General features: G+C 41.0%; 1 protein-coding gene across 3 annotated transcripts in view; it reads left to right on the top strand.

Annotated features, from left to right (window-relative positions):
- Positions 1-21255, top strand: part of hoxb3a (homeobox B3a) — a 94356-nt gene that overhangs the window by 65630 nt on the left and 7471 nt on the right. For all 3 annotated transcript variants that reach the window (XM_057860742.1, XM_057860744.1, XM_057860743.1), the window contains one exon: positions 2321-3015. In XM_057860742.1, coding sequence (XP_057716725.1) covers positions 2442-3015 — 574 coding nt within the window. In that variant the 5' untranslated portion in view covers positions 2321-2441. The remainder of the gene's footprint in view (positions 1-2320; positions 3016-21255) is intronic.

Below are 21255 nucleotides of genomic sequence, written 5' to 3' on the forward strand. Positions count from 1 at the left end.
TAACATAGTCCTCCTACCCTTACTCGCTCCCTTCCTTTTTTCCTCCTCCCTCTGCGCTTGCGACTATTCCTCAGAGTAAATAATTAGGATTCCAGCTTGTCTAGCGGAAGATAAATGGCTGACATGTGTGACGTGCTGAGAGCGAGAGAGAGGCTGGACTGTGTCATCGTCGATGAAAAAAAAAATCTTCGATAAAAAACAAACATTAGGATAATGTAAAATGTATGATACTATTTCTAACGATTAGTTCTCGTGTATCTTTTATCTTTTTCATTTATAAATATTTATCCATAAAACATTACTGTTAATACCTCTATATTTTTCATGAAAAACGCTTAATTTGCAATGTGAAAATATACAGTGATACCTCTACTTACGAAATCAATTGGTTCCGGAAGTAGTTGCGTAACTTGTATGTTCTATAAGTAGAGACGTGTTTTCCATGTAAATGCCCTAATCCGTTCCAAACTCCCCAAAATTCAGACATAATTCTTTTGTAATGCATAAAAATGTGTCAAAGCATGTAACAAATACATCTTACAATGGGATTATTGCACAATAAACATAAAATCAGAGTTGTGTATAATGTAAAAAAAAAAACAACAACAACAACAATAGAGTAAAGAATAAAAGTTAATCAATTCATGTAAAGCTGTCGGAACACAAGGGGCGAATGAAGAGGACACTGCAATACACACATACAAATACAGTAGAGGTCCCTCTTAGCCAACTGGATGACAGGAATGCTAGGCAATAGCCAATGGCAAAGCAGCTATAAGTATGTTTTGTTCAGTAAACTGTTGGAGCCTCGAGTACCAGCCATACTGTATTTTTGCCTTTCGTATCCTGAATTTTCTTTTGTAACAAAAGGGAATATTTTCCAGTTGAGCATTTATTAACCTGAAAATTCTGTATGTAGAGACATTCGTAAGTGAAGGTACCACTGTATATGGTGTTAGAATAGTCTAAACATGTATAGTAGTGATAAAATTGTTTTGGTCAACAATATAAAATAATACACGGTGGTCGCCATGTTTTCTGGTTTTTGCGATGACATATTTAATGTTCTTCCTTGTTGTGTGAAGCTTAATTTGTCTGACAAAACAACAGTATGCGGCTTATAGATTAGGGTGACCAAAAGTCCTCTTTTGCCCGGACATGTCCACTTTTTACATCCTATGCTAGGTCGTCCGGCAAGATTTTTAAAATTCATTAAAATGTCTGTTTAAAAAAAAAAATAGTAGTGTATTTTGTATGTTTAGTAGTGTATTATTCTGTGATGAGGTCCTCATTTAAAAAGTTCAAATCTACCTACCTACCTACCTACCTACCTACCTACCTACCTACCTACCTACCTACCTACCTACCTACCTACCTACCTGCCTACCTACCTGTCTACCTGTTTATCTATCTGCCTATTTACCGTTTTTTCCCCCCCTTCGTGTCAATCTAATAGTCATACTTACGAAACTAGTGTCTTTGTAGTTATCAAGCTATCCATACAAAAATAATAATAATATACCTGTATATATACTGTATATTATAATTGGACGTCCATTACAAATTTAGTTAAAAAATAATTTAATGTGTTAAACATGTTTTGTGAATACATTTATAGTATGTAATGTGAAAATGTGACAATGAAAGCCTTTAAAACCTAGCCTAGGTAAAAACAGAATCAAATACTACACTGACACAAATAGGCTGCCTTAATTAGTCAGGTTAGAACATCGGCTACATAGTGACTAATTTGCCTCTGACATTATACAAAATTTCACAGCCATTATGTAAAACATCAAAAGCTCCTATGATATCTAATAAAATAACAACACGGAACTACTCGAATTAGAGTAATGCAATTAAATAATTCTTTTTAGCAAATAATTAGCTTAATATATGGTGTGACGCTTGATTTATTCATCTATATTTAATACATAATTGTAGAATTTTTGGTTTTCATATTCATGCTAATATTGTTCGTTCAAAGTTATTTCATATGCCCAATTCCTTTCAAGCACTGTTGATGCATTAATGTCAACCTATTTTAACATTTGGTCTCAGCCTAGTATATACAGTATATGTGTTTGTGTGACTTTCTTTTACGTGTGTGTGTGCTCATGCTCTCGCATGTGTGTAAAGAAAGAGGTCTGCCCTCCTTATGCCCCCACCACAAGAGCATCTGCAGCCTGTGCTTGGCTCAGAGGGAGGGGGGGTTGAGGGAAGAAAAGCGCTGGTTTCTATTCATGTCATGGCGCCTTTCAGTGGCAGAAGATGGATTTATCTATCTCATTTCTTGTTTCTGCTTTTCTTAACCTTTTAGGTCAAATTGCAAGGGGCCGTTGGAGAGACACTGTCACGTGACCCCTGGTGCCAAATGGTCTTCCAGCAGTGGTTCTCAACAAGGGCCGGAGCTAAAGAAGACTTTTCCACATTTCCCAGACATGCAGAAGACAACTTACTACGACAATTCAACACTTTTTGGTGGATATGCGTCCTATCAGGTGCAGGGAGCAGCAACTGCCCCTGTCAACGGCTTTGGGGGCTATGAAGTCCCGGGGTCTCATCATCAGCCAACCTTCCAGTCAGCGACCCAACTGGATGTCGACTCTTACCACCGATCTGCCTGCTCTTTGCAGTCATTGGGTGGTAGCAGTGGGCACCAGCCGGAGCAACAGCTAGCCAAAAACAAGGAGCCAAATGGCAGCTGCATGAGGCCCACCCTGCCTCCCGATTGCCACATTGGCTCTCAAGTGTCCCCGCCATTGGCTCCCGATCCAAGCAATGGTAATACTGTAGTTCCGCAGCCAGGGGGCAATGCCGGAGCCTCCTCAACCCCCAAATCAGGCCACAATAGGTCATCAAATTCCTCCTCCTCTACATCATCCTCCTCTTCCTCCACCTCCTCTTCCCTGCCCTCCAATCCAACTTTGGCCAAGCAGATCTTTCCCTGGATGAAAGAGTCTCGCCAGGCAACCAAGCAGAAAAACTCTTCACCTAGCAACAACTCGAGCAACGGTGTGTTTATCCATCTTTTTATCATTTCCTCTCCATCAGAGAAACAACTCAAGAATGAAATACCATCATCTCATTCAGTGTGCCTTTCATCAAACGTTACGATCTTCGAAAAGTATTTAGCTACCAGGAGTTTACTTTGCCTACTGATCTTTACTTCTTTTCACACCTGCACATTTTGTTTCGATAAAGCAATCGTAATTATGATAACAAAACTCTTAATTGTTCCAAAATAGCTACCAAACTAATTACACACTACATTAAATACTTTACTTAATGATATAACTGCTGGCCCCCAATCAAGTGTTTTTTTTTTTTTTTTATGACTTATGAATGTCATTGTTAGAATCTGTCTGATTCAAATACAAAGATACAGTCAACAAGCCAGTCTACTTATTACACGGTATACTGTATATGTCTATATACTGTATATGCCAGACAGGAGGTCTAGAGGACGACCAAAGAGGAGGTTTATGGATGTAGTTAAAGAGGGCATGATGGTTATTGGTGTGAGAGCAAAATATGCAGAGGGCAGGGTTAAACGGAGACACTGATTCACTGTGGTGACCCCTGAAGAGAAAAGCTGAAAGGAAAAGAAGTGTATATATATATCCATACAGTGGTATGAAAAAGTGCCTGAACCTTTTGGAATTTCTCACATTTCTGCATAAAATCCCCATCAAATGTGATCCGATCTTTGTCAAAATCACACAGATGAAAAAACAACAACAATGACAGAAGGGGGAAAATAAGTAATTGAACCCCTGCCTAAGGAGACATAAAGAGCTATTGAAACCAACTTTTAACAAACATTTTAAGTCAGGTGTGTGCCCAATCACTGATGAGTGGTTTAAAGCTGCCCTGCCCACTAAAAAATACACACCTGGTAAGAAATGCGCAGAATACTCAGAGAGGTAAAACGAACCCTAGAGTGTCTGCTAAAGACTTATAGAAATCACTGGCACAGTCCAATATCTCTGTGCACACGTCAACTAAATGTAAAACTATGGCCAAGAATGGTTTTCATGGGAGGACTCCACAGAGGAAGCCACTGCTGTCTTAAAAAAAAAAAAAAAAACATTGTTGCTCATTTAATGTTCACAAAAAGGAACTTGGAACTTGTTTTCGCAAAATACTTTGTGGACTGATGAAAACAAAGTTGAATTGTTTGGGAGTAACACACAACGTCATGTGTGGAGGAAAAAAGGAACAGCTCACCAACATCAACACCTCATCCTCACCGTGAAGCATGGTGTAGGGAGCATCAAGATTTGGGGCTGTTTTACTGCCTCAGGGCATGGACAACTTGCAATCATTAATAGAAGAATGATTAAATTCAATTCAATTCAATTCAATTTTATTTGTATAGCCCACAATCACAACAGAGGTCTCAAAGGGCTTTACAGAGGCAATATGATACACAATTAGAAATGAAGCAACAAAGATGAATAGATACAGTTCAAGTCCTGGGTATCCCCTATCCTAAGACCCTCCATGCCGGCAAGGAAAAACTCCAAAAACTCCAGAGTCAATTGGGAGAAAAATGAGAAACCTTGGGGAGTACCACAGTCAGGAGAGATCCACTCCCAGGACGGATAGACAGGAACCCCAGAACGGCTAATGGGAATTAGCAAGCGAAATTGTAGTCCGTAAAAATACAGTGGAGTAAAGGAGCAAGAAGAGGTCCCTCTGGTCAGATGAGACGGGGGTAGCAGCGAGGACGTCAATCCAGCCAGGGGTCCGGATAGTCAGGAGGCTGCAGCTGAAAAATAGCCCCTCCCCAGAGGGGAGGGGGGAAAGGGGACACCGGGTGACTAGTGATGAAGAGACTAGACAACTAGATATTAACAATGGAAAATAGAAATAAAGTAAGACAAGTAGTAGGTAGAGTAAGAAAAGGAGATAGAACTCAGCGGCTGTACTGCCCCCAGCATTATAGCTTCTAGTGCAGCTTAAACTAAACTGTGAGTCTACTCCGACTTCAACTAGCCTAACCATAAGCTTTGTCGAATAGGAACGTTTTTAATCTAATCTTAAATGTGCAGACTGTCTCGGCTTCTTTAATACTAGCTGGAAGCTGATTCCATAAAACAGGGGCTTGGTGGCTAAAGGCTCTAGCTCCGACAGTACTTTTATAAACCGTGGGAACTACCAGTAGACCTGCATTCTGAGATCGGAGTGTTCTGTTGGGGCGGTATGGGACGAGAGCATCGGTGAGATAAGATGGCCCCAACCCATTAATGGTCTTAAATGTAAGAAGGAGTATTTTAAATTTAATTCTAAACTCGACTGGAAGCCAGTGAAGTGCCTGGAGCACAGGGGTGATGTGCTCTCTTCTATTGGTTCCTGTTAAAAGTCTTGCTGCTGCGTTTTGGACTAGCTGAAGACCTTTTAGAGAGTTTTTAGGACAAGCTGCAAGTAGGGAGTTACAGTAATACAATCTCGATGTAACGAACGCATGAATTAATTTTTCTGCATCACTTTTAGATAAAATATTTCTAATTTTGGCAATGTTGCGCAGGTGAAAGAAAGCCGTTCTACAGGTTTGTTTAATGTGTGCTTTAAACGATAAGTCAGGGTCAAATAAAACTCCTAGGTTTTTAACTGTGGCGCTGGAGGCTACACTTACATTGTCCAGAGTGACTATCTGGGCAGATAAAGAGTCTCTAACACTTTTCGGGCCTATTATAAGGACTTCTGTCTTTTCAGGGTTAAGTAGAAGATAGTTAGTGCTCATCCAGGTATTTATATCTCGGACGCAGGCGCTTAGTTTTTCTACTTGCCTGACCTGCTCAGGTTTAATTGATAAATACAGTTGTGTGTCGTCAGCGTAACAGTGAAAGTTAATGCTATGTTTTCTGATGATATTACCTAGAGGAAGCATATACAGCGTAAACAAGATGGGCCCGAGGACAGATCCTTGCGGCACACCATAACTAACTCTAGAGTACGATGATGATTGCTGGTTTACATTGACGAACTGGTACCTATTAGATAAATATGATTTAAACCAGCATAGGGCTGCTCCTCTAATGCCTATGTCACATTCTAATCTCTGCAATAAGATATTATGGTCGATTGTGTCAAAGGCTGCGCTCAGGTCCAGCAGAACCAGGATCGAGACTAATCCAACGTCAGCGGCAAGTAACAAGTCATTAGTTACTTTAACTAATGCGGTTTCAGTGCTATGATGAGCTCGAAAGCCAGACTGGAACTGTTCAAATAAACTATTGTCCTGTAGGTGCTGACAGAGCTGTTTAATTACCACTCTTTCAAGGACTTTGGAGAGAAATGGTAAGTTAGAAATAGGTCTATAATTGGCCAAAATATCAGGATCAAGAGTAGGTTTTTTCAAGAGCGGTTTAATAACTGCATATTTAAAGGACTGCGGCACGTAGCCAGTAACTAATGAGGTATTTATTATATTTAAGATAGTGTCAATAGTTAGAGGCAGGGTCTCTTTAAAAAGTTTGGTTGGGATTGGGTCGAGGAGGCACGTTGATGGTTTGGAGGACATTATAATTGAAATTAAATCAATTTGGTCTACAGTGGTAAAGTTATTTAATATTTTAGTGGGTTTTATAGGAGATTCCGAATTCTTTGTCTGCACTTTATCAGACCTAATAACTGGAAGTGATTCATTTATTTTATTTCTAATAGTTGCGATTTTATTGTTAAAAAATTTTAGGAAGTCATCACAGCTAAGGGTGGTTGGTATATAAGGTTCTATTGAGGTGTGACTGTTTGTCAGCCTTGCTACAGTGCTGAACAGAAACCTAGGATTATTTTTGTTTTCCTCTATTAAGGATGAGTAATATCTGCTTGTAGCCGTACGCAAGGCCTGCTTATATGTCACTAAGCTGCGTTTCCAGGCAGAGAGGGTGTGCTCTGTGTTGGAACGGCGCCAAAGTCTTTCTAATTTGCGTGTCGATTTTTTAAGAGAGCGTGTTTCAGCATTATACCAGGGAGAGGCTCGTCTCGGCTTGACAAACTTTAATTTGGAGGGAGCGACGACATCGAGGGTGGTACGAAACGTAAACAGAACACGATCAACAAACTCGTCATTAACAGCAAGGCCGGGCATCATTCCTTCATAATTAGATGTCATGGAGGCAAATATAGGCTGAATTATCTGTTTATACTCTGAAACAGAGTGATCACCTAATGTCCTTTTCATCTGAGTTCTGGTCACTAGTGGCGGATTATCTTGAAGCACAAACTGAAAGGTAATTAGAAAATGATCAGACAGTACGGGGTTGTGGGGATGGACACTAAGGTCACTAATCTCTGTACCGTATGTTAAATTCAAGTCCAGGGTGTGCTTGTGACTATGAGTTGGTTTATTTACATTTTGAATGAAGCCAGTCCCATCTAGTAGGTCATTAAAGGCCTTACCAAGGGAGTCACCTTCATCGTCAACATGTATATTAAAATCCCCTACAATTATAATTCTATCCCAGCTTAGCAAAGTACTAGATAAAAAGTCAGAGAAATCTAACAAAAACTGTGAGTAGGGACCAGGGGGACGGTAAACCACTATGAAAAGAATTGGTTTTTGGTTCTTCCAGTTAGCGTCTATAATTGATAGTGCTAGACTTTCAAAGGATTTATAAATGTGATTAGCTTTACTTTTTGGGCTCATACCTAAACAAGAGTGTGATATTACTGCCACCCCCCCTCCACGGCCCGTGCTTCTAGCTGTGTGAAAATTCACGTGACTTGATCTGATTGATTTAAAAAAATATATATCAGGATGTTTTGCAGGAAAACCTGAGGCCCACTGTCAGACAGTTGAAGCTAGAAAGAGGATGGATGCTGCAAGAAGACAATGATCCAAAACGCAGAAATAAATCAACTTCAGAATGGTTTCAGAAGAACAAAACACACGTTCTGGAGTGGCCGAGTCCAGACTTGAACCCCATTGAGATGCTGTGGCATGACCTAAAGACAGTGATTCATGCCAGACATCCCAGGAATCTGACTGAACTACAGCAGTTTGGTAGAGGTGAATGGGCCAAGATTAGTACTGATCGATGTGCCAGACTGAGCTGCAGCTACAGACAGTGTCTGGTTGAAGTTATTGCTGGCAAAGGGAAGGCCACAAAATATTAAATGTGATGGTTCACTTGCTTATTTTCCCCCATTCTGTCATTGTTTGCACATTATCCTCATTAAAACATGAAAACCTATAAATGTTTGGGTGGTTTTAGTTCAAACAGACCCTGTTTTTTCATCTGTGTGATTTTGACAAAGATCAGCTCATATTTGATGGTGATTTTATGCAGAAATATGAGGAATTCCAAAAGGTTCAGATAGGTTTTCATACCACTGTATATAACAAGGATGTAGGTTTGGTCTCAAAATTGGTAGGGACGATATAACAGCATAACCTGCATGTACACTTTTTGCTGGGGACGAGATATTAATAATACCAACACATTGGGTAAACGGGGATCAGGGCTATATTTCTCACAAATATGAACCTAACTAATTGATAGGCTAAATGATCAATGCAAAATAAATCTGTAACTTTAATGTGTATTGGTTCAGGTGATACACCGTTCGATTGAAACCTTATGAAAACTTCCTAAATAAATGTCTGGATTTTATTAGCAAATTTAAATTGCAATATTTGACCATAACTTAAACTATATTAAAATATACATGAGTGCAAAAAATGAACATTTTTCTTAAGACTACTCTGTCTAAATATATAAAGTACATATAAGTAAAACAAAATCTTCTTAAGCAGGGAATAACAAAAATGAATAAAAAATTGAGCCTTCCTTTATGTAAAACACTACTGCTTTTGTCAACAAGCACAGACAAACTCAACAAAAATGAAAGCTCCTTTGGGCTGCTTAAAGACCACATAAATACAATAAAAATGAAAATTTGTGAGAAGGAGGCAAACCTCGGTTCACTACATTTCTCACAGTTTAATTAACGTTAACGGTGGAAAACACATACAGGAGGCCACTTCTCTCTAAGCAGCTCCCTACTCGAGTTTTGCTGGTTAGCATAACATTAAACTGTGTAAACTTGCTAATGCTGATGTAGGTAGGACTTTCAGTAGCAAAATTAGTGGTGTGTTCCCCACCACCACAATATTGGTGTATTTCTACATTACTTACAGTGGCGGCTGATGCTGGCCGGAAAAAAAAAAAAAAAAAAAAAACTAATATCCTGCCTCTTTGGCAGAGGTGGAGGAGGCGGTATGTTGTTGACATGTATTTCTGTCTGGGTTGTGGGAGGGTGGGGTTCAAGTCATCAGCCAATCAAATGTGCGTTTGAGGTGGAAAAAAATGGACCAGCACATTCAGTTAGTAAAAATGGGTAAATAATAAGTCACTTAATAATGGTAGGGTCAATTCTATTCTTACAACATATGGGGAGCAAATCTAAATTACCTACAGTGCCTTGCAAAAGTATTCGGCCCCCTTGAACCTTGCAACCTTTCGCCACATTTCAGGCTTCAAACATAAAGATATAAAATTTTAATTTTTTGTCAAGAATCAACAACAAGTGGGACACAATCGTGAAGTGGAACAAAATTCATTGGATAATTTAAACTTTTTTAACAAATAAAAAACTGAAAAGTGGGGCGTGCAATATTATTCGGCCCCCTTGCGTTAATACTTTGTAGCGCCAAGTTTTGCTCCAATTACAGCTGCAAGTCGCTTGGGGTATGTTTCTATCAGTTTTGCACATCGAGAGACTGACATTCTTGCCCATTCTTCCTTACAAAACAGCTCGAGCTCAGTGAGGTTGGATGGAGAGTGTTTGTGAACAGCAGTCTTCAGCTCTTTCCACAGATTCTCGATTGGATTCAGGTCTGGACTTCGACTTGGCCATTCTAACACCTGGATACGTTTATTTTTGAACCATTCCATTGTATATTTGGCTTTATGTTTTGGATCATTGTCCTGTTGGAAGATAAATCTCCGTCCCAGTCTCAGGTCTTGTGCAGATACCAACAGGTTTTCTTCCAGAATGTTCCTGTATTTGGCTGCATCCATCTTCCCGTCAATTTTAACCATCTTCCCTGTCACTGCTGAAGAAAAGCAGGCCCAAACCATGATGCTGCCACCACCATGTTTGACAGTGGGGATGGTGTGTTCAGGGTGATGAGCTGTGTTGCTTTTACGCCAAACATATCGTTTTGCATTGTGGCCAAAAAGTTCCATTTTGGTTTCATCTGACCAGAGCACCTTCTTCCACATGTTTGGTGTGTCTCCCAGGTGGCTTGTGGCAAACTTTAAACAAGACTTTTTATGGATATCTTTGAGAAATGGCTTTCTTCTTGCCACTCTTCCATAAAGGCCAGATTTGTGCAGTGTACGACTGATTGTTGTCCTATGGACAGACTCTCCCACCTCAGCTGTAGATCTCTGCAGTTCATCCAGAGTGATCATGGGCCTCTTGGCTGCATCTCTGATCAGTTTTCTCCTTGTTTGAGAAGAAAGTTTGGAAGGACGGCCGGGTCTTGGTAGATTTGCAGTGGTCTGATGCTCCTTCCATTTCAATATGATGGCTTGCACAGTGCTCCTTGAGATGTTTAAAGCTTGGGAAATCTTTTTGTATCCAAATCCGGCTTTAAACTTCTCCACAACAGTATCTCGGACCTGCCTGGTGTGTTCCTTGGTTTTCATAATGCTCTCTGCACTTTAAACAGAACCCTGAGACTATCACAGAGCAGGTGCATTTATACGGAGACTTGATTACACACAGGTGGATTCTGTTTATCATCATCGGTCATTTAGGACAACATTGGATCATTCAGAGATCCTCACTGAACTTCTGGAGTGAGTTTGCTGCACTGAAAGTAAAGGGGCCGAATAATATTGCACGCCCCACTTTTCAGTTTTTTATTTGTTAAAAAAGTTTAAATTATCCAATTAATGTTGTTCCACTTCACGATTGTGTCCCACTTGTTGTTGATTCTTGACAAAAAAATTAAATTTCATATCTTTATGTTTGAAGCCTGAAATGTGGCGAAAGGTTGCGAGATTCAAGGGTGCCGAATACTTTTGCAAGGCACTGTATATCACTGAACTCATTATAAAATGCAAACAAGTTTGCCTAAAAGTTGGTGGCGACATTTTAGCATTCTGAAAAATTGGTAGTATTATGTCCCTACTGTACCCATGCAACTCTACGCCCTTTATACATATACAGTAAGTACAGTAGTGCTGTTGGATAACAATGTTAACAATGGCGTTGACGAAAATTCCCTTTCAAGTCGTTAGTGTTTTTAACACGTGATTAATTATGGCCCTTCCAACCCTCCTGTAGTTTGGAACTCCAGGCAATGTGCGCCGCCCTTGTGGCCAACAGATACACACCATTCTTGGCCACGCTTGCCTAGGGATTCGGGGTAAAATCCTGGTTGACAGTCAAAACTTATATATATTTTTTTATTGCCCAAAATAGGACATGTTGAAGCAGGGTGACTAGCATGAACCTGCCTGGTCGCTTGGGTCAACCCATTATGGTCGTTTCCGAGCATGTTTGGATGAAAATATAGCTCTGGACTCTTAGGCACTCTCGTGGCACATTGTTTTCAGGTACAACTGCACAGAGAATCAGGGTGAAATTCCCGTTCTCTGGCGAAACGTAGCTTTGGCTTTATAGTCCAAAATGTGACACTCTACGGTGGATTGACTTGCGCAAATCCCCCGGCGGCGTTGCCAATTGTGGCATTTGTTGTCTTATTGAGCTGAAATGCACAGATGAACTGTACAAACAGTCCTTGAAATCTTCTTGTGGAATGGAAAACTGGATTTTGTGATGAAATAAGTGCTTTGGGAGACAGGCGTTTTGGTGAGTTCAATCATTTTATCTCATCTTTCACATTTAAATTTATATTAGATCCGTGAGGCAGATGTGCTAATCACTCAACCAACATAGCACCCTTATTTTTTTTTATTGGTGGGTGGGTGGGGGTTGATGGTTAATTTATCTTCACAAAAGTATAGTTGCCCATGGTTAATTTATCTTTACAAAAGTATAGTTGCCCATCTATTCTTTCCTTTGAGGCTTAAATTAGAATTAAGTAATGTAAGCACATTTGTCCACTCCTGTCTTAATAGGTGTGGAGGTAGTCCCCGAGTTACGAACGAGTTCCTACGCAGGCGATGTAAACAAATATCCGTGTAAATCGTAATTAAATCTTTAAGTACCCCTAAATACACCCTAAATTTCAAAATAACTATCCAAAAACATGTATTATACATCATTGTAATGTCCTTGCCAAGACGTTGGAGCAAAGTCCTAGCTAGACAGCGAGCTAAGCTGTCATCTTTCCCCTCTCTCTCACTCGGGGTAAACTTCGGGGGGACTTCTTCGTGGGAGCAAATGCGCTCTTCCTCGTGTGTGCGCGTGCACTATTCTTTGTGTGCGCGAATACGTTCTTCTTCGTGTGTACATACGCTCTTCCTCGAGTGTGGAAGTACCACATGCTCTACGCTTCCTGCACCAAATATCTCATATCATCACAAAACAAAAGTCAACATTATAATCAAATACACTTTTTGGACCGTTACTGTAATGTGTAGCATAGGTGTGAGAGTCATTTATCGAGTGTGCCAGGACCTGCGAAACTTTTAAAAAGCCCATTTATCAAGGGTTCGTCAGCCGTGCACTGTGTGTATCCCTCTGCCGAAAAAGCCTGATAGCACAGATATAAGTACGCCTGCCCCTCTGCTATTGGATGCGTTGTTAATGTTAGCGTGGAAGTGCTGTGAAAATAGAAAGAATTTTTATTTTGGGCCTTGCCCCTCTGCAAAAATTAACTTAAGACTCTACGCTCCGTCCATAACGGTCGCAGCTCACTTTCACCGAGAAATCCCCTCCCACATACACAATGAATGGATTGCCGCTGAACCATTCACACTAGGCTGCTGCTCGTGTACAACGGCCTTAACTCTTCGTTAACTGAAACTTTTTATGGTTAAAAAAAAAAAAAATCATTGATTTTTTTTTGGGTCCCGTTATTGTATCAAATTTTAATTCTAGTGTCGTCAAGCGATTAAAAGATGCATGCATTCAGTCCATAGTTAACTCACGATTCGTCACATTTTGTTTTAATTTTTTTTTAATGCAAAAATATTTATACTGTATATTTTAAGTTTTAAATACACCTATTGGCACAGAAGTTGACCAAAGAGCTTATTTTACATCATTCAAATTGAAGCCTCATTAAAAACAAGAGTTGGGCAACTTTAACTTGTAAAGATAAACATTCATTTTCCCCAAATAACTTCAAATAAAAAGCCGGCACGAAGAAAAAAATTCTGAGACCAAGGGTTCAAGTCTTGCGTTTCAATTTCATTTTAGATACTAATATACTATGTACTACTACTACTACTACTACTTATCATAATATACCATCTACATTCATTGACGAAATTATTGACACCCCTGGTATTTTTGCCCAAAATACAACATTTCTCACAGAAATTAATGTAATTACAAATGTTTTTAATATGAATGTGTTTATTTCTTGGATGTGCATTGGAAAAACACAAAACAGCTGATGAAAAAATTCAAAATTGTCACAATTTTAGACAAAAATAGGCTGGACTAAATTTTTGGCACCCTCCCCTCAATATTTAGTTGCACATCATTTGGAAGAAATAGGAGAAAGCAATCACTTCCTATAACCATCAACAAGTTTTGTGCACCCCTCAGATGGAATTTTGGACCACTTTTCTTTTACGAACTGTTCCAGGTCTATCAGATTTGAAGGGTGCCTTCTTGCGACAGCCTTTTTGAGATCTCTCCATAGTGTTCAATGTGATTTAGATCAGGACTCATCGATGGCCACCTCAGAATTCTCCAGCGCTTTGTCTCCAACCATTTCTTTGTGCTATTTGAGTAATGTTTGGGGCCATTGTCCTGTTGGAACACCCATGACCTCTGACGTAGACCCAGTTTTCTGACACTACACCTTACACTCGGGCCAAAAAAATGTTGATGGTCTCCATATTTCATGACTCCTCGCACACTGTCAAGGCACCCAGTGCCAGACGCAGGAAAACAACCCCAAAACATCACTGAACCTCCACCATGTTTGACGATAAGCACTGTGTTCTTTTCTTTGTAGGCCTCATTCTTGTTTCTGGCACTGGGCCCTGGTCACCAACCATTTCTTGGTGATATTTTATGCATATTTTGGGTCAATGTCTTGTTGGAATATTCACAACCTCTGACGCCGACCCAGTTTTCTGACACTACACCTTACATTCCGTCCCAAAACATTTTGATAGTCTCCATATTTCCATATTCAAATCCAAAAAATTAACACATTCATACTAAAAAAACATTTGTAGTTGCGTTAATGTCTGGGAGAAACTGTGTATTTTCTGGAAAAATTCCAAGGGTGACAATTTTTTCGTCCATGAATGTTTTTATTTTACATATCTTTGTTTTACATACTTTATATTTCTGTATAGCTTACATGTAGACGTCAGTGAAATATATCATGCTTGTCTTCCAAAGCATTCATATGGTTCATCTGTGTGTTTTACAAGGGTTTGCGCCAGTCAGTTCACCACAGACCAGGGGTCGCGTTAATTTCAATTTCAATTTTCAATTTCAATTTATTCACACACACATTCATATTTACAAAGTGTACATCATATCTCAGTGCTGAGCCAAGATTATGTGTGAGTCAGGTCTCCTTAAGAAGCTACTAAAAGCTTATAGTCAGGAGCCTGCATACATTAAGACAATCACAAGAAACATTATCAGATCATTATCAGATGAGCAGAAGGGTGAGTTGCAGTTTTTTTACACTGTTCTCATACAAAAATATAATAATGTACAATAACTCGATATATATATATATACACACACACACACACACACACACACGCCCACCCACACACACACACAGAGAAAAAAAAAAAAAAAAAAAAGAAATACTTCCCTAGAAGACAATTCATAACCTAGGTATGTTGGAATTGTTAACCGAATAGTTTCCGTCGTTGACCGGTTTATTAAAACGGTGACGGAAAAAAACTGAAGTCCATCTGTCATTTTGACAGGTTGCAATTCACACACAGACCACAGGGTGGCGAGTGAGCATATTAATTAGATATTGTCTCTCTTGATTCATGACGTCGTTGGCCTTACTCTGAAAAATGTCAAGGCAACTGAGTGTCCGAAGTTTCTTCAAAAAAGTTTCTTCTTGAGACATTTGATTATGCACAAGCGGGCACGCAATTCAAGTCCATGCGCACCAGGAGGAAGGTGTGAGACTGCGTTCAGGCCACAGCAGGTGAACTGTTAATTTCATTGTTCCATATGTAGCCTACATACTGGGGCCACAGTCAGCTGTTTTTGTCACTGCAGAGAAAAAGTTGCATATTCATCTGCTTGATGTGTGATGGCACGGTGTGGATTCTCTGTTAAGCTTGTTCGGACAGAATATTAATTAAAAATAAATGAAAACTAAATACTATTGAATATGTCATTATTATCATTTTAAAAATTTAAGTGACGGGTAAATATAGATTATGACCGGATTTTTATGACCCTGTCAGTCAAAATGACAGACAACGAAAAAGTCTAGTGCAACCTCTGCCACAGACCGCCACATTTTGGGTTAAAACACCAAAGTTACTTTTTGCCTGAGAACTTGGATTTTACCCTAATCCTCAGTGTATTTGTGCCCGAAAATGGTGACGGCGCGAAAAAACGCGGTTCGCCTGGAGCCTTTATGCAGAAGGTTCTTATGGTGCTCGAAAACGTTCACATTCTTTCACTCCAAATGTTAATTAACAGTTTATCTGCACAGTGCCACTAAATAAATGACAATAAATGCCACAAGTGCCTAAGTGTGCCACATTTTGGGCTAAAAAGCCAAAATTATGCTTCATCTGACACGGTGATTTCAGCCCGTTACTCTGTGTGCTTTTGCCCGCATATTGTTCGTCCCGTGCGGCTCGAGAGCTGCACAAGGTGCTAGAAGCTGTATTTTCATCAAACATGCTCAAAAATTATCATAATGGATCATGCCAAGTTGCCAGGTGGTTTCCGGCTCGATACGTCACCTTAACACGCCCCATTTTTGCCATTAAAATCCAAAACTAAGTTTTGTCTGAAAACTAGTACTTCATGTTGGCTCCCTGGCCCAACTCAGACGCCCAATGGGGCGCACGCAATGTCTTGTCCAAAGTCCAAACTACGGACAGTGGACAAGGCCATAATTAATCGCATGTTTAAAAAAAATTGAAGCCGTCAAAGGGGGGTTGTGTTAACGCTGCTATTATTGGATTAACTTGCAGCATTATCATTTACCAAAACTGCAAAGCATACTATAAGTGTGAGTATAAGTGTAAATGTATATGAATTGATAACCCTATCATTATGTCAATCAACATATTCCTAAAATACGTCCCTCTCCAACATTCAGCACGATCATTATATCAGTATTTCTTCTGCCCTCAGCCGAGCGTATGGCTACTCGACTTTGGCAGCGAGCTAAACCGACAAAGAAACTTGGAGGCCCGAACTCCTTCCTCTCATTTATTTCTTTGTGTCAACGTGTGTGCGTGTGTGTGTGTGGTAAAACTGAAACATACATAAAACACCAATGTTATACACAAAATAAAAGGTTCTATACAATAACATGTTTATGTAAATAACAGAAAACTGGCTCCATTATGAGCAAATGAAATGAAGTGGCTACTTTAGCTTAGCACAAAAACGTGTGGGTTCGCGCCACATAAATAACAACAAAATAACAGAATAGACACACCAAAATTACATCTAACCCACTGTTAAAACGTACAAACTTACAGATTTTGTTTTGTCAAGGGTTCCCAACGATGTATGGTGCAGAGGAGGTGTGCAACGTCTTAACACCTCAAGGCCTCTTTTCCAACTGAAATAAAAAGTTCTTTCTGCCTGCTGCTTACAGCAAGTCGCCACTAGGGGAAGCCGAGCGCAAACAGCAATACCAAAGAAAAACTTAAGATTCTGAGTTAGAATAGCGACATCCTGTGGACGGATGAACAATGTACAATCTTAGAAAGAAATTAAACCCAAAAAGTAGTCAACATAAGACCAGAGGACATAACACTCCCCGCCTGACATCTGCAAGATGTCAGCCCTTAACTAATGAACGATACAAAACAACAACTCGTTTTACATGCTATCCTTAGACATCAAAAGCACAACTTCACGAATTGGGCGAATGTAAAACCTATTCTCGCCGTTTCGGCAAATCTTAACCTCAACTTTTCTGACATTACCGTCCTCACTTGGGAAAGATTTTGTGATCAGTCCGAGTGGCCAATTATTCCTATGTTCCAGAGACTCCCTCATTAAAACAACGTCGCCCATTTGAAGGTTCGGCTTTTTTATTTTCCACTTGCGACGAACCTGCAAGCCTGCGATGTATTCTTTCTGCCAACGACTCCAGAAAACATTAGCTAAGTACTGCACGCGCTTCCATTGGGCTTTGAATAGGTCACTGGTCTGAAACTGCCCTGGTGGAATCGGTGGTGTGCCAACCTTTTGCGTGAGTAGCATCGCAGGAGTAAGAATGACTGGGTTTTCGGGATCTGTAGAAACGGCTGTTAGCGGACGGGCATTTACAATTGCGGTAACTTCAGCTAACAATGTTACGAGTACTTCATGTGTGAGCTTCCCATATGGATGTTCAAGGAGCATTGCATTGAGGATTTTTCGGGTGACGCCGATCATGCGTTCCCAGGAACCAGCCATATGGGATGCATGTGGAGGATTAAACTGCCATTTGCACGCACTGTCTTTCAAGAATGTGCCTATTTTGTCATTGTGACAGCCTAGTTTGTCTATTTGGAGCTCTTTGCAGGCACTCACAAAATTTGTCCCACAATCAGATCTCAAGAGTTTGGCACCACCTCGGATGGCAAAGAAACGACGCAGTGCATTAATGAACGACGATGTGTCCATTGACTCAATCACTTCAATATGAATTGCACGTGTACTCATGCAGGTGAATATGACTGCCCATCTTTTAGCATCTGCATTAGCACCACGCGTTTTTCTCACTGTAACGGACCAGGGACCGAACACATCAAGGCCTACATTTGTGAAAGGAGGGTCCGTGGACAGCCTGTCTTCAGGTAGCTCAGCCATGATCTGTTCAGGTTGCCTGCCCCTTAATTTGCGGCATGTGATGCACTTGAAAATCACACTGCTTACTGCTCTTTTTCCTCCCACAATCCAAAAGCCCCCTGCTCTGACTGCTCCCTCCGTGAAATGCCTTCCCTGGTGACATAATTTTTCGTGAAAGTGTCTTATTATGAGCTGAGCAAGATGGTGCTTTCCAGGGATTAGTATGGGATTGGTTTCTTCTGCAGACAACTGTGCTTTCTTTAGTCGGCCTCCAACTTTAAGGAGCCCTTGCGTGTCAACAAATGGATTCAGTTTGCTGAGTGGACTTGAGTTTTTTAAAGCTGTGCCTTTTTCAATGCATCCAATATCTTCTGCGAAGACCTCTCTTTGAACGGTGCGAATGATCGTGGTCTTGGCTAGTTGCAGTGACTTTTCAGTTAAATGTTTGTTGCAGTTGTGCCAGCCACGACAGGAAACCTCAGAGTTGTTCTTGAATGATTGAGCTATATGTTGGAGTTTGGCAATAGCCTTTTGCAGCACCTTCCAACTTGAAAACCTTTCAAATCTGGCACTATTAAACTGGCCTTTTGATAGGGTGGTAGTGCAAGTTGTTACCTCAGGACGCAACTCACAGTCAGTCTCTGGGTCTATGAGATCGAAGGTTTGACTTCGAACTTGACTTTGGTCCAACCTGGAGAGGAAAGCTGGGCCTCTGAGCCAGGTGGAGCTGGAGAGCTGCTCAGCGGGCAACGCTCGTGTGGCATGGTCTGCCGGATTTAAGTGTGTGGGCACGTAATGCCACTGGTGAGTTTGTGCAAAGCGCCTGATGCGTTCGACTCTGTTGTGCACATAAACGTGAAAGCGTCTCTTGGTGTTTGAGATGTACCCAAGCACTACCTTTGAGTCTGTGTAAAGATTCACCTGATCGACTGTGACATCCAGCTCCTCTAGAACCAACTCTGCTACTTCCACGGCCAGGACTGCTGCACAGAGTTCAAGTCGGGGTATGGTGATGTCTGGTTTAGGAGCTAAACGTGCTTTGCCGAGGAGGAATCCCACTTCGCTGTGTCCGTCCTCATTTGTGAGTTTGAGGTATGCTACCGCACCTACGGCTTTTGTGGAAGCATCACAAAAAACGTCAATCTCTATTCTTTGGGCTGCAGACAGCGGTATTGAAGTGTACATTCTGGGAATTTCAAGATGTTGTAGGTGTCCGAGGGAACTTTTCCACTTTTGCCACTGTTCTAATTTGTCTTTTGGCAGTTCAGTGTCCCACTCTGAAACATTTGTGGAAATGTCTCTGAGTATGGTTCTACCCCCTACGATTACTGGAATAGCAAAACCAAGTGGGTCGAACACACTGTTGATAACTGACAGAACTCCCCTTTTTGTGAACGGCCTTTCATTTACTCTTACTTGGAACTTGAATTGGTCAGTCAACAGCTCCCATCCTAAGCCCAAACTGCGCTGCATTGGTGGGGTAGTCTGCCCAATGTCAAGACCTTGCATGCCTACAGCACGATCTTCGGTTGGAAAGGCTCCTGTTATGAGAGGACAATTGGATGAGATTTTGTGCAGGCGTATGTTACACTGAGCCAGCATCTTCTGTGCCCTACTAAGAACATCAATGGCCTGCTCTATGGAAGAGAATGACTTTAGCCCATCATCTACATAGAAGTGCCGTTCAATGAATTCTTTTGCGTCACTGCCAAATTCCATTTCTCCTTCTATGGCTGTTCTTTTCAGTCCAAAGATGGCGACTGATGGGGAAGGACAATTACCAAACACATGGACAGTCATCCTAAATTCTTGCACTTTTCCATCAAGGTCATGATTTTGGAACCACAAGAAACGAAGGTAGTTACGGTGGTCTTCTCGTACTATAAAGTTGTGAAACATATGCTCCACATCTGCCATAACGGCGTATGGGTCGGACCTAAACCGCATCAGAACTCCTACGAGAGTGTTGTTAAGATCTGGTCCCTTGAGGAGCACGTCATTGAGAGAAACATTGTCAAGTTGAGCACTCGAATCAAAGACTACCCTAATTTTTTCTGGCTTTTGCGGGTGGTAAACGCCAAAACTAGGGAGATACCAGCACTCTTGATCTGGCGCCAGTGCGGGCGCTGGTTCGGCATGGCCCTTGCTGAATATTTTCTCCATAAACTCAGCGTAATGCGCTCTCATTTCAGGTTTTCTTCTCAGCGTTTTGCGGAGCGACATTAAACGATTGTAGGCCTGCTCCCGATTGTCAGGTAGGCGCCGCCTAGGTGAGCGGAATGGAAGTGGAGCTACCCAGTTATTCGCCTCATCTTTAGCAAAGTTGTTGTGCATAATGTCTAGGAACAACGCATCTTCTGCCGAAAGTGCAACTTTGTCGTCATTTGTTGTTTGTTGGAAAATATGTTGTCCTAGTTCCGCTTGTGTGTTTAGTGGATCGTTTTTGGTGTATTTCTCTTTGATAACGATTGTGTTTTCGCAAGGACTGAGGAACGTGGGACGTCCACTGTTTAGAACGTTCGTCTTAAATGAGTTCAATGTGGGTTTATGAGCTCCAGAGAGACAGACATCACCTATGACAACCCATCCTAAATCGAGACGCTGGGCATGAGGTGCATTGTTTGGCCCATTTACCTGACCACGAACTTTATGAGCCTGAATGATGTCCCTTCCCAGGAGCAGAAGAATGTCTGCCGATGGGTCGAGAGGAGGAATCTGTGAAGCGATTGATCGCAAATGAGGGTGAGCTGCTGCTACCTCAGGGCTGGGAATTTCGTCTCTATTATCTGGAATCTGATCACATTCTGTTATTGTAGGCAGCATCATGGAGACCTTACCATCTACATCTTCTACAACAAAGCCATCAGCTTTACGACCTTGTGTCTCTGATAAACCTGCACATGTTCTCATGGTGTATGGGAATATGGTACCTTGCACATTAAACATGTCAAAAAACGCAGATCTGGCTAAGGATGAATTGCTCTGATCATCCAACATGGCATATACCCTCTTTTTCTTTTCTGGAGAAGTTCGGCGATATACATTAACTAAACAGATCTTTGAGCATGATTTTCCTTTTACGCCTTGCCCACATACTTCTGTGCAACTGGCTGTGTTCACAGGATTTGGGCC

This window comes from Corythoichthys intestinalis, chromosome 16, assembly GCF_030265065.1.
Source record: "Corythoichthys intestinalis isolate RoL2023-P3 chromosome 16, ASM3026506v1, whole genome shotgun sequence".
Classification (NCBI taxonomy): Eukaryota; Metazoa; Chordata; class Actinopteri; order Syngnathiformes; family Syngnathidae; genus Corythoichthys; species Corythoichthys intestinalis.